Source organism: Choloepus didactylus, chromosome 14 (assembly GCF_015220235.1).
Source record: "Choloepus didactylus isolate mChoDid1 chromosome 14, mChoDid1.pri, whole genome shotgun sequence".
In the NCBI taxonomy this organism is placed as follows: Eukaryota; Metazoa; Chordata; class Mammalia; order Pilosa; family Megalonychidae; genus Choloepus; species Choloepus didactylus.
The window spans coordinates 79,116,048-79,133,643 of NC_051320.1; the positions used below are offsets into that span (position 1 = coordinate 79,116,048).

Sequence of the window (17,596 nt, forward strand, 5' to 3'; positions counted from 1 at the left end):
CATGCATATATAATGCAAATAGACAAACACCTTTAACAAAATAGATCATGCTATGCATATTATTTTGCTACTTTTTTTCTTTTTCACTTTAAAATATATCATGGACCTATTTCTCTGTTGGTATTTACAGATCTACCTCACTTAAAATGTGCATGGTCTGGATGATTCAGTTTTGTTTAACTCTTCAACTTGTTAATGGACACTTAGCATATCTTAATTTTTGTTTGTTTTTTTTCAGACAATATTCCAATAAACACTCTGTACATATATGTGTGTGACTGTTTTTGTAGAGTAGACTTCTAGATTTGAAACTACTAGATCAAATTGTATAATTCTAGAATTTTAAGAGGTAATCATCTAAAAAAGATGTACATTTCCACTACCAACTCTGAGAAATGCCAGTTTTGCCATATTTTCACCAACACTAGATTTTATCAGTCTTTACTTTTGTCAGTCTGCTGGTCAATCAATAGATGGGAACTCATTGTTGGCAATATAACCTTACTTCTGTAAATATAAAAAACATGCTATCCTTAGAAGAAAGCTGTTGTATAAATACATTGATTCCTAGCTTTTCCAATAACAAAGGTTTACTTAAATAAATTATCTGAACTTCCATTTTCTAATCTCGATAATAATGAAAACGTCTCTCTCTCACACAGAGGAATTTAGATGATCAAATAATAAAGGATATCTGTAATAGATTTATTAACTATATTAGTTTTCTGTGTCCATAACAAATCACTACACCCTTAGTGGTTTAAAACAGCACAAATTTATTCTTACTCTTCTGTAAGTCAGAAGTCCAACCTGGGTCTCACTGGGCTATCAGATTGTTAACTGGGCTTCATTCTTTTCTGGAGGCTCTAGAGGAAAATCCATTTTCTTGCTTTTTGACCTTCTGGTATCTGCCTTCATTCCTTGCCTTGTGACTCTCCTTCTCTGTCTTCAATGCCAGCAACTTTGCATTTCTCTGTGCATTTCTTCCATATTCACGTCTCCTTTTTCCCACAGCCCATCGAAGTTCTCCAATTTGAAAGACCTTTTTGACTACATTGGGCCCACTTGGATAATCCAGGATAATCACCCCATCTCAAGGTCCTTAAATTAATCTTATCCACAAGAACTCTTTTGCCATGTAAAGTAACATATTCAAAAGTTCTGGGGATTAGTACATGGACGTCTTTGGAGGCCATTATTTTGTTTACCACATTAACCCTAAAGTGTACTTCTTAGAAAATAATTTATATTTGTTTGGTAATGAGTGGGAGTTAGCCGTAACAAATACTAAAAGCAATTCTAAAGCTACAATAGTTGAAACTATTTGGTGCTGGCAGATAAATAGGTAGGCCCAGATTTGAGCAATAGAGTAAATTACATTCAGAATTTTAATTTATTGGTAAAAGTGGCATTTCAAATCATTGGAGAAAAAGATAGGTTATGCCAAAAATGGCATGGAATAGCTGGATTGCCATCCGGAAACAAAGAAAAAATTGATACCAAGATAAATTCCAGTTAAATTAAAGATTTAATTTTTTTTCTGTGTGAAACCATAAAAGTATTAGAAGTATATGTGAGGTTAACAATTCTGAAACTACTTTATGTGTATACTTTGGTTAGCCAAATAAGTAAATATATTATAGTTAAAGCCAGGTTTGTTACTATAGAGGAAGAAGTTACAAATAAGCAAAAGGGGAAGACTAGAATGAATCTCATGCTGGTGGGTTGAAATTGGAGTGTCAGTTCTTAATATATATGCAGGTAAATAGATATAGGAATAAATTTAGATGTATGTATGCAAGAGTCAGTAAATGTATATGTATATTTTCTAAGCTCTGTCTGCTGAGAGGGCTTAGAAGCAATGACAACCAAGTAGCTGTGAGTATACCTATTCCCAGATCTTTGTTTCTAATCCCGTTATCCAATAAAAGGAACTAGCATTCCTTGGAGAAATGGTTGACCACAGGAGTTGGGCAGGGAAAATACAAAATGAGCCTGGAATGTGTTGTAGTGCCTGAAAGTAAGGAAGTGCTAAAAAAGGAATGAGCATTTCAAGTGTACATGGGACTCAACCTGAAAGAGCTGTCAGTGGCCAAAGCTGGAACAATTTAAGCCACAAAATAACAATAGCATTCAGTTATAACCCATATGGTAAAATAAACATCTGCAAGTCCGTACTGATATAAATAAATAAATAATTAAATTGGGAGAAGGGACAGCTCTAATAAATGTAGGAATTAGAGAAATAGAAAATCACCATTAGAACCCCACAGTAATCATTGTTGCAGGCAAGACTGACTGACAACTGTGAAAATTTGGGGAGTAACAGGATACTTGTGTAAACTCAAACTATCTCCCCCAAGATGTGAATTAATTACAAATGAAAAAAAATGGTAATTTTATAGTAGAGCAACTCAGCAGATACCACCTTAACCAAGTGATCAAATTTTAAATTACCAGTAAAAAGGCATATCAAGTGTAGTTGTAGTGTTTGAAATAACTGACCAGCATTCTTCAAAAGTATCAATGTCATAAAAGATAAGGAGAGTAGCTGAGGAACTCTCACAGATTGGAAGAAACTGGAGACATGACTGAATGCAATGTAGGATCCTGGATTGGATCCTAGAACAGAAAAATGATATTAGTGGGAAAATGGATGAAATCTGGATTCTATAGTTTAATTAATAGTATTGTACCAATGTTAATTTCTTAGTTTTGATAAATGTGCTATATTTATGCAAGTGTTAACATTAGAAGAATTTGGGTGAAGGCAATACAAAAAATCTATTTTTGCAGTTTTTTTTACAACTAAAATTATTTCAGAACCAAAAGTTAAAAAAAGGGGGGTGGGGTGTCTTAAAGGCATTAGGAATAATTGTAATCCCAGAGTAAGGGATGCTTTTCTAAGCATGACATAATCCAGAGGAGATTGATTAACAACCTGCAGATAAAAATCTCTACATGGAAAAAAGTTTCCAAAACAAACACGTGGAAAACTTCAAAAATATACGCAAAAGATACAAGCAAAGGGCTAATTTCTTTAATATGTGAAGTACTTATGTAAATAAGCCTGAAAGGACCAACCAAAAAAAGAGAAATGCATAGAGAGTTGAACATACAGTTCACAGCAGTGGAAATACAGTGGTTTTAAAATATATCAAAACATACTTAACCTCCTTATAATAAGAGAAATGCTAATTAAAATTACATTGTACCATTTCTCACCTAGAGGAAAGGTTTAAAATTTTTTGATAAAATAAATTGACAAGTGTGAGAAAACAGGCCTCCCTTTACACTGCTTCTAGAAGAGTAAACAGGTACTATTTTTGTCCAGAATAATTTGGTACTGGCAATTGAAATTAAAATGTACATATCCTTTGGCCCAGCACTTCCACTTCTAGGAATTTACCCAAATCTATATAATGACATGTAGAATGGTACCATTCAATGACATTAAGTGCAGAATTGTTTATAAAAGATTGGAAACAACTTAAATGTCCGAAAATAGGGGCCAAGTTAAGTTGTATCCATACAAAGCTATCTTATGCAACTACAAAATGTCATGAGGAAGCTCTGCATGTACTGATAGAAACTATTTCCAAGATACTATTAACTGTCAAATGCAAGGTGCAGAACAATGTTTGTAATATACTGCCAATTGTGATTTTTTTTAAGGCTCTGTACTTTTGAAAGCAGTTGCTTCTGGAGAGGTGAACTAGATGATAGGGGTCGGAGGGAGAATTTTCACCAAATATACCTTCTGTATTGAATTTTTTTATCAAATGAATGTTCATTGTTTTTCTGGTCTTTATGTCCTTATTTTATTACAGGACCTTATCTTCACTAGCTCACTGGTCTGCCATCTTTAGTGACACCCCGTATCTTCCACTCTTGGCATTTCCTTTTGTAAAATTATTCCAGAACAACCAACTCATCTGTTTTGAAGTTGTTGCTACTCTCGTAAGTAAGTAAACAATTATTAACTAATGCAACCAACTGTTGTTTTGCACCTTTGCAAACTTTTAACAATTCTAGATTTCTGTACCTTTTAAGTCAGAGTGTAAAAAGTCAGGTATAGAGTGTAAATGTACAACTCAGACATTTATATATAAACTTTTACTATAACGATGTTTGGATAGTTGCATCTTAGAAGATATTGTTATAAAGTGGATTTTCTTAGTAAGAAGGAAGCAGGATCTTCACGTACTGAAAGTCAGTCATTCTTCACAGGGTTGTGAGCATGTAAACCCCTTAGCACCCCACGCTTATTCAGTGCCCAGATGTTAGCTGCTGTCCTCATCACCCATCGCTAGCATTTATTGAGCACTTTTTGTGTTCCAGGCACCATGACCAGTGTTTTGCCTTTATTAACTCATTTAATCCTCACAACTTTCCTGAGGTGGATGTTATTATTATCCCCTTTTTACAGATGAGAAAACTGAAGCACAGAGAAGTTAAGTTGCCCAAGGTAAGGTTAGTGGCAGAACAAGGATCTGAACCCAGGCAGGCAGACTCCAAAGCCTGTACCCCAACCATGTGCTTACTGCCAATCATTATCATCATCTACATCAAACTGACCTTAGAGGGAAGAAACTTCAGTGACTGAGACAAACTCTGTTTCTAAAAAGTGAGCCACTTTTTTCATTTTAGTAAAATCCAGTCAAACAGTTAGTAAACTGGATCCAAATTATAGGTTGGTTTAACAAAAATAATCAGTTAATATGGATATTTAGTGTGTTTTTCTTATACAAAAGAGATACACACTTAATTATAATAACATAATAAAATTCCGAAAAACCAGAAAGAAAAAAAGAGGTTGAAACATACATATTGTAACTATTTTGACGTATTTCTTTGTATACCTTTTTGTTTGTTTTATTACATTGTAATTGTTTTGATAAAGTTTTACTGATAATAGAAGAAAATATGAAAAATATAGGAAAATATACAAAAGAAAAGAAAATATACCAATATTCCTCTTCCCCGGAGATAATCTTTGATAACTGATTAATTTCTTATAAGAGGACTTCCCCCAAATCATTAAATGTTCTTTGTCTTACTTTGCCATGCTGCTATGATACATACCACACAATGGGTGGCTTAAATAACAGGAGTTTATTGGCCATAGTTTTGAGGCTAAAAGCCCCAAATCAAAATATTGGCAAGACTTACTATCTGCCAGAGTCTGTACATTTCGGTGCTGGTTGCCAGCAATACTTGAGCTTCCTTGTATACCTGCCTCCCGTCACATAGCAATGTCCTCTCCTTTCTCGCTTCTGTGGTGTTCAGGTTCTCCTTATAAAACTTCCAGTAATCTGGGTTAAGACCCACTCTCCTTCAGCTGGGCCTTAATTAAAAATAACATCTTCAAGAGGTCCTGTTTACAATGGGCTCACACCCACATGAATACCAATTAAAATTAAGAATGTGTATTCGTTGGGGTACATAATTCAATCTACCACATTCTTGAATGACAAAACCTATTGCCTGTATAACATAGTAGTTCATTTTATGGGTGTACCATTACTTTTTATCTATTCCCCCCGCTAACTTTTCTATACTTTTAAGCAGAGATTTTTATTGTTATAATCATATTATTTTTATTTACTGTTATATACATTTCTCCTATTTTTATAAGCTTCATAACCATTTTTATTGACTGGTATGCCATAGTTTACATGCACTAGTTTAGCCTATTTTTGGACCTTTAATTCTTTTCTAATTTTAACCTATTAAAAGTAACAGCATTATAAGTATCTTCATTTACAACTGCTTAGAATAATTTCCTTTGGGTAAATTCCCAGAATTGATATTATTAGGTCATACAATGTGAAGATTCTGATTGATTCCCCAGAACGGTTATGCTATACTAGCTTACCTGCCAGTAGCCCTATTTAGACTCTTAGGTGTTTTTAAAAGGAAAAAGAAGAGATTATATCTAATTTAGGTAGGCATACAAAGCTGTGTTTTTAATTTCCAATAAAATATCATTACATAACTGAAATAGAATTATATGCTAAGGAAATTGATTTTTTCACTTCTAAACATACCTGAAACCTAAATCTAAGAGATTATTATTGTTTCCTCCATGTTAATAAACATGAGCAACTATGGATTTTCACCAAGAGTCTCAAACTAGTTTTATTTGATTAACAATTGCTGTGCTTCAACTAAATTTTTGTTGGGATTAGCCATGGTTCTGGCTTTCATGTTTACAATCTAGTTTGGACCTAGAAGAAATTTTGAAGGAAAACAGTGTTGGGGATATATAATTAAAAGCAAAATATAATTAAACCCAGAAAACCTCTCCACAAAGGTAGAAGAGGAAACAATTTTATTATTAAATAAGTATTAAACCAGAATGTGATGCATAAAGAGATTGCGAAGAAAGAAAGCTAGCTCACCCTTTTATATAACCAACAGATAGAACCCATTACATACTGGTCCTCAGGTAAGAGAACTTGAAACACCATTCGTTTATCGCACATAGTTCATGTTATAGTCACCTGTTAATTGGATGGCCTTTGTGTTTGCTAATTATCTCTAGCCAAAGGAATAATAGACCTTATATCTCTCTGAGGGGTAGATAGTTAAAATTTGGAACCAGATGCCTAAATTAAACTCCTGTGGGAATGGGGAGATAAGGGTGTTGTTTTCCATGATGTTTACGTTTCAGAGCTGGCTACCAGGTCCTTGAAAAAGGATTCCTGGGTTTAAAGCTGGCAAAAAGTTTATTTAGCTTTTAAGAAGACATATCTCAAAGGGACAGAGAAAGAATTTACACTTGAAGTTTTCTTAAGGAAATACTCTAAAGAGAAAGAGTGTAGGGGGAGTCTCCTTTTTTTGCACTAGGGAAAATGTTTTTTTTTTTCAATTTTTATTTTACCCTTACAAAGGTCACTTCTATGTATGATGTGGGACATATTTTAAAAGTCATTTTAAACATTCTTTAGAGTGTTTTTTATAACCAGGAGGAAATTCTTAATTTAGGGTTTAGTAAAGGATCTCCACACAATTATCATTTCTCTTTATTCTACTATCACTTAGTTCTCTCTAGATTCTCTACCCATACTTTTGTTGGGGGTGCATCAAAGCAGAATGAAAATACTTGAGAGAATGCAAACATTTACTACATAAGGCAGGGTTTCCCTTGGCTAATGGAAAACAATGTTCTGTTGATGAAAGTTAAATTTGAGTGAAAGGACTAGGACTTATATGTGTGTGTGTTTAATTTCTAGAACTAGCTGTGTCTGGAAGATAGTAATAGGTACTTACCAAATGGTGAACTGGATTTTCCTTTTAAAGTTAACTTATTTAAAAGCAGCCATCTTAAGAAGTTAAAATATTTCTTCTAAAACTTAGTCTTTGAAAACTTTTATGTATGATTTATATATTAACCCAAATTTAAATACTCACTAATCAATGAAATAATGTAATTCTGTAATTGGAAGGACCCTGTAAACCACAATAGTCTGCTCAGAAAAGCCTGCTTTGCTAATTTGAGAAAGAGAAGATCTTGTTAAAGGATGAAACCACCACCTAATATCTGAAAACAAAAAGCTGAATTTATTAAATTACTTAAGTAAGAGTGAGCTATGGTAGTTAGACATAGGCTTGTGGAGCAAAGCAAACTGATGATCTTATACAGGGTTTTTGAAAAAAAATTGTTTTGGGGATGCCCTGGTTACAAAGCACACATGAGCTGAAGTCAGCCCTAAATTAGCCTATACACTGGAGTGATTCTACTTTCTAGCTTTCATAGAATGCCCGTCACTGATTGTTTGGTTTTCAAAGTCAAGTAAGTTTTCTGAAACAAGTTGTCATTGATCAGTCAGACAGATTTAAAACCAGTTTTCATGATTATATATTACCATGGCTATAGAACAGTTATTTCTTAGTAACAGAGACCTGTTTATTCTCATCACAAAATTTAATGGCTAGGGATCCAGTATATACCTGTTTATTTTTATTTCTTGCTCTCAATATGTAAGAATGGAATTTTGAACATTTTTCTAAACTTTTCACTTTTGAATTGGGTGTGAATTTCAGTAAGCTTGTGCTGATTGGCATGTTAACATTTAAAGAGTTACGTTTTCTTTATCTGTGGGCGTGTTGAGGGCATAAAAGGTATATACTTTTAAGAATTGCAAAGTCCTTGAATAATATAGGAAGCTACTTAAACATAAATTTTCATTTTTTCTCTTCATAGTTAATTGGTGTCAACACTGGTTTGAGTATTTCCCTAATCCTCCTATCAATATTCTTACGATGATAGAAAATGTTTTGGCATTTCATGACAAGCAACTGCTGCAGCACTTCATGAATCATGATATAACTTCCCAGGTAAGAAATACAAGGTTTTTATAATAGCATAACTTATCTTGGAAGCTAACATTGGATCTGATATAAATAAAACAGTATTTTCTTGAAAGTATTTAATAAAAAGCATACTGTATTTTGTATTTTTAGCAATATTCCATTCTTTTTTCTTCGTTAAATGGCTTTCCCTGAAAACCTATAAAGTAATGAAGGTTTCAAATTAAGTTAATTCTTTAATACATATTAAAGTTTGTATTTAATATAATCAGTTTAATAGCTTAAACCAAACTTACGAGCATATTAGCAATGACTCTTTCTAGAAAACCAGTGCATTTTTCCTTATCTGTTTTAGTTATATGCATGGCCTCTTCTTGAAACTGTGTTCTCAGAAGTGCTGACAAGAGAGGAGTGGCTAAAATTATTTGATAATGTCTTTTCCAATCATCCTTCATTCCTACTGATGACTGTTGTGGCTTACAACACATGTTCTAGAGCACCTTTGCTCAACTGTAACCTTAAAGCTGATTTCGAGGTAAATATCCTTGTTCTTATGTGAGGGGTTCCCAAATTTCAGTTATTTCAATTGAATAAACCATTTATGTATTAAATACCTATTGTATGCCAGGCAGTGGCGCTAGGTGCTGGGAATACGTGGAGATCTACAGAGACCAGATCCCTGCACGGTTTGTAGACCATTCAACAGGCATTCACATTAGGCTGTTAGTCCTAAAATCATAGCTTCAGAAAAGAATCAAGGTAATATTGGGGTTTTGTGCTTTTTTACCTTTATGAAGGACATTGAACATTGAGTAGTTGTTTGTTCTGTGCATGATCTTATCAGTAACCCATCTGGTCTGTGATAGTCTGGATACTTACCACAGGTACCTTAGAGGAGAGGCTCTTTTGGTAGGCATGATGTTTTTTTTTTTTAATGTTGTAGTTTCTGTCAAATTAAACTTTAGTTTTACTTCATGATCACAAGATATGTGCACGTGTATATTTTAGAATTCTGATCTTCCAGCAGAACAAGATAATGTGGAAACATTTTAGGGATTTTTTTTTTTTAAAAACATCAAGCTAGTTTATTTTCAAAGGCTTATTTATTTTGGATTTTGGGGAAAAAAATCCAAGCAGAAGAATATGGTCCACTGTCAAAGCATTCTTTTTTCTATTGTAAAGGAAGCCTTCATTATGACAGTTTAAGAGAAGTTTTATTTCAAAAGTTTGTAACATGGTTTTAGAATTTTATTACATTCTGAAAATATGAAATTGGATCTTCATTTTAAAACTTGGGTTAAGAAATGCTTCAGTGAATTTGCACACTCAAAAATAACCTCTTAAAGACAAGTTCACATTTATATTTTTCTAAACTCTTGTTTTTGTTCTTCCTATGTGCTTTGTTATGTAAATCATGATTTAAATACAAAATTTTCTTACAGTATTTTTTTCACCATCGGAATAACCTGGATATAAATGTTGTAATTAGAGAAGTTTATCATCTCATGGATACCACACCTACTGATATCCATCCAGAGGGCATGCTTGGTGTTTTTGTTGCACTGACAAAAGGACAGTATCCAGTATTTAATCAATACCCAAAGTTTATTGTGGACTATCAGACACAAGAACGAGAAAGAATAAGGAAGGATGAATTGGATTACTTAAGAGAAAGGTGATCATGGATAGTTGTTCCTTGTCTGAAAGAAGTAGAATCTGTTATATGTACACAAGAAAGTTTTTTTTTTAATGAATAATACATTTAAAGTATTAAGTATTTGTGTAAAATCAGAGTTGGGAGGCTGGAAATATCTTTAAAGATATTTAATTCATACATATACAGGTAAAATCAATTACTTATTCATCAGATACACATATTGTATTGATTGTTCTTGGCCTTAAGTTACTTAGCATTTTCTTATTAGAATTTTCATTACAATAAGTGATACCGTCTACTTCAGGCAGACCGTTGAAGATATGCAAGCTGAAGTAGACCAGCAAAAAGTTGAAGATGACGCTTGGTACCAAAAACAAGAGCTCCTTCGTAAAGCAGAAGAAACAAGGAGAGAAATGCTCTTACAAGAAGAAGAAAAGATAGTCCAACAAAGACAAAGGTGTTTTGTCAGTTTAAAAATTCTGATGATATGAGTTAGTTGAATAATTTTAATTTCCTTTCATTTTTCTCATTGTATGAACAATTATAGGAACAATAGTAAATACAGTATTATCCAGCTGTAGTACTCCCATTAAGTAAATATTTGAGTTAATAAAAAGATATCTGTATATTCCACTTTTCAAAAAATTGATATGGAGTAAAATGTAATTAGTGCTAAAGCTATCTGAATATGATATAACTTTGCACTGATTATTCAGAAGTAATACAGGATCATAGGTACCTTGGAGTACATTGTTTAGAAACATTTATTATTCACAGTGGGTAGAAATGCTTCCTATAATAGAGTGCTAGATAAATCACCTTTAGTGGAGCATAATTTTTAAAGTTATGTTTTAAACTTATGTCTGTGTGATTTGACAATTGACACATAAAATGAATATCTCTTATTATGAATTCCTACTTGGGAGGACAAGGGAAGTATTAAATGTTTATTCAAAAATGTTTATAAGGTAAATTTTTTTAATTAATTAAAATTATGGGTTCAACATTGAGACTAAGCCTAATTATTAGGAAATTCTCATTTTTATAAGTGCTTACTGATTCTTATTCTTGGGTGGGACTTTTTGAAACATTTCTAAACTACTGAACTAGGCCATTAGCCTTCTACTAAAATTCTAAAGAGTAAACATACATCATCCTTTGTAACACTGGAGCATTTTTTGGTATTCTTCCTTCTAATGAAAGATATCAATTGTATTGAAACAATCTAATTAGTATACCTGTTAGAACTTTGACTATGAAAAGGATAGCCAATTGCATGTGGACCACTTGTCTGTCATGTTCATGGGTACAGATTTTTTTTCTGTAATATCAGTTCAATTGGGAAAGCGGAGCAAAACAGATGGCAGGCAGCTATTGTTGTAAAACCTCATATTTTTCTATTTAAATCTTTATTGGGAAATGTTTTATTTGTTCCTCCTAATGTGTTTGGTGCTTAAAGACTAGCTGCTATGAAAAGAGAGCTGAAAAGAAAGGAAATGCACTTACAAGACGCTGCAAGAAGGCGTTTTCTGAAGCATCAGCAAAATCAACGTGAAATGGAACTAAGAAGACTGGATGATGAGATTGAAAGAAAGGTTTATATTTTCTTACCTTAGTACTTATATATTATCTTTATGTACTCTCATTTTAAGTGTGATGAACACCTTCAATTTAAATATTATTCCTCGAGTTCCCAATGAATTCTATTTTATTTTTCCCCTCAAATAGCTATTCTTATTTCCTTTTGTATTTCATTAATGGTTAAATATTTTCATTAAGCCAGGAAAAATTAGTCACGTTTACCTGCGTCCTTGGTAACTGTTTCTCTAAAAATAGAAATATCGTTATCAATTAACCATTAAGTTACGTGTGAATAAGGGGAAATATTATTTTTCATATAAAAACTCACCCATTGGACAGTGTAAAAAATTTCCAGTCCAAAATATATGAAGTTAAAAATGAACCTTCTCTATTCTTTATGCGTTTCATCCCCAGAGATAAACTGTTAAAAATGGTTAAAATACATAGCTTTTCAGATATTTTTCTATAGATAATGGAATAATTGCATTCATATTTTCCTGTATTTATACAAAATGGGATTATTCTCTATACATTCTGTTTTTGAAACCTGCTTTTTATAATATATATTGAATATCTTTTCATATTTGTATATATGGCTCTGTTTCTCATTTTTATAGCTGCATAGTATTCCACTGTATGAATTTGCTGTAGTTTAATTAACCTTTGCTATTGGACATTTAGGTTGTTTGCAAACCCAATTCCTATTATTTTAAATACTTTTAATGGGTTGTTCAAATCACAAGATTAACAGATATATTAAAAATTATTTTGCAAATTCTTTTTGATATTCACAGTTTGTTGTTCAACCACAGGTTTACATGAGAGATCAAGAAATTGCTACCACAGCCAAAGACCTAGAAATGAGACAGCTAGAACTTGAATCACAAAAAAGACATTATGAGAAGGTATAAATCAACTATTTCCAAAATAAGAAAAGCATGGTTTGTACAATCCCTTTTTAGACTGTATTTATTCATGGTTTTTTAATGTTCATTTTATTAGTTTTTTAAGCAGTATATAATGTCATCCAGGATTGGAAGATAGCCAGAATGTGTGAATGTATGGGGTTTATTGTAATTTTTTAATTCATGTTTCTGTCAGCAGCTTAGTCTAGTGTTTGAAGCAGCAAATGAAAGCCTCAGGTTTTCCCTCAGGATTTCACCACCTCACTAAGATTTCCTATGTCTGTGTAACAAACACTATCACAATTAGCCCAATAACTCACAGGAATCTTATAAGATAAATCAGGCAATAGTTATAAAATACTTTGAATTTGGAGCTCTGGAATCAAGTCAGCAGATAGTTGCTTGGTGCCTACAATTTAATTTGCAAAAACACTCGAAAGGGAGTTCTGTTAGTATAAATATTTATTATTTGGAAAAAGCGTTGTTCATTTTTAATGTATCGGAATATCAAAAGCATATTTATATTTTAATTTATTCATTTTTGTTACTCATTTGTAAATTAGTGTTGAAACTATAAATTTTCGCTTCCTTCAACCCTCTTAAACTCAGGCTTTGAGTTTGAAATTAGTGATAACTTCAGATTCATAACAGGTAACATACATATGATTGCTTGTTATCCATCCTAAATAAGGTTTAAAACATATAGCATCTGTTCCTTCCCTTAACACTTTTTAAATTCTCATACTGAACTTTTACAACTCAGCCAGGAATTTACCATTCAGCTGTCTCCTTTGATTTTGAATTAGACGTTAACACATTTTGACCAAGCTAAAGTGTACCTTTTATTATCTTTTTTTTGTTTTTGTTTTGGGGTGGTGGAGTAGTGGTAAGCAGGAGCAAGAGGCATAATTCAGACTTCATAGAAAGGATGGCATATATCCAGGGCAAAAAAGGAGTCAATAAAAACTTCCCAAAGGAACCCTGGATGTCGGACTTATTAGACAAAGACTTTAAGTCGGCTATTTTAAATATATCAAAAGATATATTTTAAATATTGGAAAACATGTCTAGAGAACTAAAGGGAAGTATGAGAATTATGACCCACCAAATAGAGAATATCAATAAAGAAACTCAGAGCTGGAGGGGAGAAGATGCAAGGTAAAATGCCAGGCAACTTGCTGTTCTTACTAAGATTCAGCATTTTTATGAATAAACACTCCCCATACTGCTGCAAGCCTTTGGTTAATTTCCAGAGTTCCAACAGAGTTGATTTCGACACTTTTGTCCTTATTGCTTTCATGGATGAGAGAATTTCTGGAGGACCTTACTCCGCCATTTTCACTGACATCACCACTGTATGCTTTTACTTTGAAAACTAGATTATGACATTTTTCTATTTGTGTACATACTTGTATTCTGGAAAAAAAGAGTCATTTCTGTGTTCTAACATTATTAGTACATAGATCAGTGGTTTTTCCTTTAACAAACAATATTCTTTTAGCAATATTCTAGAAATCAAGAAGCTGCTACAAAAGAAATAAGAGAAGATGCAGATGCCTATAGACAAAAAGTGAATCTTGAAGAACACATGTTTCATAAACTGATAGAAACGGATCAATCTCAGAGCCTAAAAACTCAGAAGGTAAAAATATGGTAAATTTAGTATATATATAGACAAGGAATTTCTACCTGGCATTCTTTCAAAAAAATAAAAAAAAAAACAGAATTCAGAGTTGAACTCTGTAAAATTGAGTTTAATTGATTTCTTTTTTCAATTATCACAGTTCCTAGCATCCTACATTGCTTTATTTTATCTGCAGGGTACTTAATTCATCAAGAGCCATATACATATATATTTTATACCTTTGAAAACTTTAGAAGAAAATAGAAAGGAATTAGTCACCTTAAAATTTATACTATCTAGAACATTACATCCCAAATCACCAGGATACATATTCTTCTCTAGTGATCACGGAACTTTCTCCAGAATAGACCATATGCTGGGACAAGCCTCAATAAATTTCAGAAAATCAAAATTAGTCAAAGCACATTCTCTGACCACAATGGAATACAATTAGACATCAATAACCATCAGAGACTTAGAAAATTCACAAACCTGGAGGTTAAAAATGAGGGGGAGATGAAAACATTCCCGGATAATCTAAAGCTGAGGGTCTTCATCAGTCCCTCAGTAGATCAGTCCTATAAGAAATGCTGAAGGGAATTGTGCAGGCTGAAAGGAAGGGACACTAAACAATTCACTGAAACCACATGAAGAAATAAAGATTTCCAGTAAAGATCACATGGTAAATATAAATACTGATACTACTTTATTTTTGATTTGTAACTCCACTATTTCCTTCCTACAGGATCTAAAATACAAAAAGTGTAATGATAAATCAGTGGTTTTGGACTCAATGTAAAATATGTAATTTTTGACAAGAACTACATAAAGGTGGGGGAATGGAGGAGTATAGGAACATAGTTTATGTATCCTATTGAAGTTAAGTTGGTATCAAAAAAAACAAGATTGTTATAGATTTAGGATGTTAAATTTAAGCCCCACGGTAAACACAAAGAAAGTATCAGAGAATGTGATCATAGAGATGAAAAGTAGAGTATGGGTTATGAGAAGAGGGGGAAGGGGCAAAGGGAAGTTAATAAGAAATGAGTGTAAGGTTTCTGTTTGGGGTGAAGGGAAATTTCTAGTAATGGATGGTGGGAAGGGGCAAAGGGAAGTTAATAAGAAATGAGTGTAAGGTTTCTGTTTGGGGTGAAGGGAAATTTCTAGTAATGGATGGTGGGAAGGGGCAAAGGGAAGTTAATAAGAAAGGAGTGTAAGGTTTCTGTTTGGGGTGAAGGGAAATTTCTAGTAATGGATGGTGGGAAGGTGATGACATTGCAACATTGTGAATGTGATTAATCCCACTAAATGGAATGCTTGGGAGGGGTTGGAATGGGAAGATATATGCTGTATATATGTTTCCACAAATGAAAAAAAAGACAGTCTAAATAGATAATGAGAATTAAATGCCATAGATGATCCTGGATGAGATCTTAGAGGAGAAAAGCCTCAAAAGGATACAACTGGGACATAAGAAAAAATGAAATATAGACTGTAAACTTTATATCAATGTTAAATTTCTTGAATTTCTTAACTACACTTAATGTGATTACATAAATGAATATTCTTGTTCATAGGAAATTTATATGTGAATTATATTATTTGTTCGAGGATTTGTGCAACTTGCTCTCATATGTTCAGAAGACAGAGCAATAGATGATGGATGATAGGGAGGGAGGGAGGGAGGGAAAGAAAGAAGTGGTAAAGTGACAAAATATTAAAGTTGGTAGATCTGGGCATCAGTGGAGGGGTGTTGGGGTATGCTGGAGTTTTGTGTATGGGGTTTGCATTATTTTGGCAACTGTTCCTGTAAGTTTGAATTTATTTCAAAATAAAAAGTAAAAAAAAAAAAAATTTATACTATCATACTCAGAAATTGTCCCTAAATGGGTTAGATTATAAAACATCAGGTACCTGCCTCACAGGTGAGCCAGCATTCCCAAAGTATATTCTTTGGACTTTAATTACTGTTATTCAAAAAAGGATGGGAGAGTCAAGTAAATATGGGAAATGGTGGCTTAAGTTAGGTTTCTTTCATGCCAAATTTGAGGATACTGTACACTTTGAATCTCAAAGAAAATTTCCCAAACTTATTTTATAAAATTTCTTAAGGTATACCCTTTGAGAAATGCTAGTATAAGTGAATTAATATAGAACTTGAGACCTTCAAGAAAGCACTGTCTTATATGCCTTTGACAAAATGTTAAATGAGTATGTGGGAGGCCCTGGCCCTGTTCTAGAAGCCAGTTTTCATGTAAAATTTCCCTACCCTCTGTTCTTCAACAATCCCTTGGCTAATTTCCCCAAAATATCTCACCATATTTTTTTTTTACTGCCTTTGTCCAGAGTGTAAGAATGGGCTTTTTTGAGTCCTTTAAAAAGTGTTGAAAACATGGAAATTGTTGAATCCCACCTACACTCTAATCTAAAAATTCTCAACATTGGCTCTACATTAGTAGTAATGGGGGGGCTTTTTAAAAGTACTCATGTCCAAAAACAAACAGAAAAAACAGTAACAATGTGCAGCTGACCCAGGGATTGATTTAGTTAGTTAGTAGTGAAGCCTGGACATAGTGTGTTTAAAAGCTCTCAGGTGGTTCTATCCTGCAGCCAGGGTTGAGAGCAACTGTCCTAGCTGGACACTTGGATACATTGGATGGATAAACCATAATTTTATACAGTCTGACTTGTTTCTAAAATTTTTCTTAGTTAATTGAAGAAAATTTGGCAAATGCTGAACAAGCATGCATAGATGCTGACTGGCGAATTCAAGCTTTACATAAACAAAGATGTGATGATCAACAACGGAATGAATGTTACCAGGAAGTAGCCAAACTCCTTCGGGAAAACAGAAGGAAAGAAGTAGAGGTTTTAAATGCAATGATGAGGGCAGAAGCTAAAAAGGTAACAATAGTGTTATAAACATTTTGTGATTACATTAAACATTTAAATTTTGAAATGTTACATAATAACTGATAAAAATCATCAAGTAATTTTATCAGAAAGTATCTTAAAGATAATCTAATTTTATTAATTATTGCCCAGAGAAGAAGCCTAATATTGATACTGCTTAAAAATTATTGAGCTTCTTTCTCATTAATATTAGTGTGGCTCAACTTCTCAGCTTCCTGGATTTGTTCTGGCTGGTTGGGTAAATGTTACTACTTTAATTTATGTAATTCTTCATGCTTACAATCTGAGAGGTTTTGGTTTTTTCTATTTTGTACAATTAGGACTTGCAGACACTAGTAACAAAAATCAGAATACCTAACAGTGACTATAAACAAGATAGAAGTATCTTTCTTTTTCACATGAAAGAAGACTGGGGTTAGGCCATCCCAGGGTTGTATTATGGCTCCAAAGTCATCTGGGAAATGACCTCCTTCCACCTTTCTGTACTACTCCCTGGTGCATGGTTTTCATTCTCAAGGATGCCTTACCATCCATAACTACTGCCAGAGTGCCCGCCATCACATAAAACATACACCCAGGCAGCAGGAAGAAGTAGAGCAG

General features: G+C 33.1%; 1 protein-coding gene across 5 annotated transcripts in view; it reads left to right on the plus strand.

The window, feature by feature from the left end:
- TBC1D31 (TBC1 domain family member 31) overlaps nucleotides 1–17,596 on the plus strand; it is a 77,695-nt gene that overhangs the window by 46,789 nt on the left and 13,310 nt on the right. For 2 of the 5 annotated variants that reach the window (XM_037803133.1, XM_037803134.1), the window contains exons 11-20: nucleotides 1,015–1,098; nucleotides 3,831–3,964; nucleotides 8,210–8,343; nucleotides 8,672–8,851; nucleotides 9,759–9,991; nucleotides 10,278–10,430; nucleotides 11,433–11,568; nucleotides 12,367–12,459; nucleotides 13,961–14,101; nucleotides 16,793–16,987. In XM_037803133.1, coding sequence (XP_037659061.1) covers nucleotides 1,015–1,098; nucleotides 3,831–3,964; nucleotides 8,210–8,343; nucleotides 8,672–8,851; nucleotides 9,759–9,991; nucleotides 10,278–10,430; nucleotides 11,433–11,568; nucleotides 12,367–12,459; nucleotides 13,961–14,101; nucleotides 16,793–16,987 — 1,483 coding nt within the window. The remainder of the gene's footprint in view (nucleotides 1–1,014; nucleotides 1,099–3,830; nucleotides 3,965–8,209; nucleotides 8,344–8,671; nucleotides 8,852–9,758; nucleotides 9,992–10,277; nucleotides 10,431–11,432; nucleotides 11,569–12,366; nucleotides 12,460–13,960; nucleotides 14,102–16,792; nucleotides 16,988–17,596) is intronic. The other 3 variants (XM_037803135.1, XM_037803136.1, XM_037803137.1) reach the window with 2 other exon arrangements.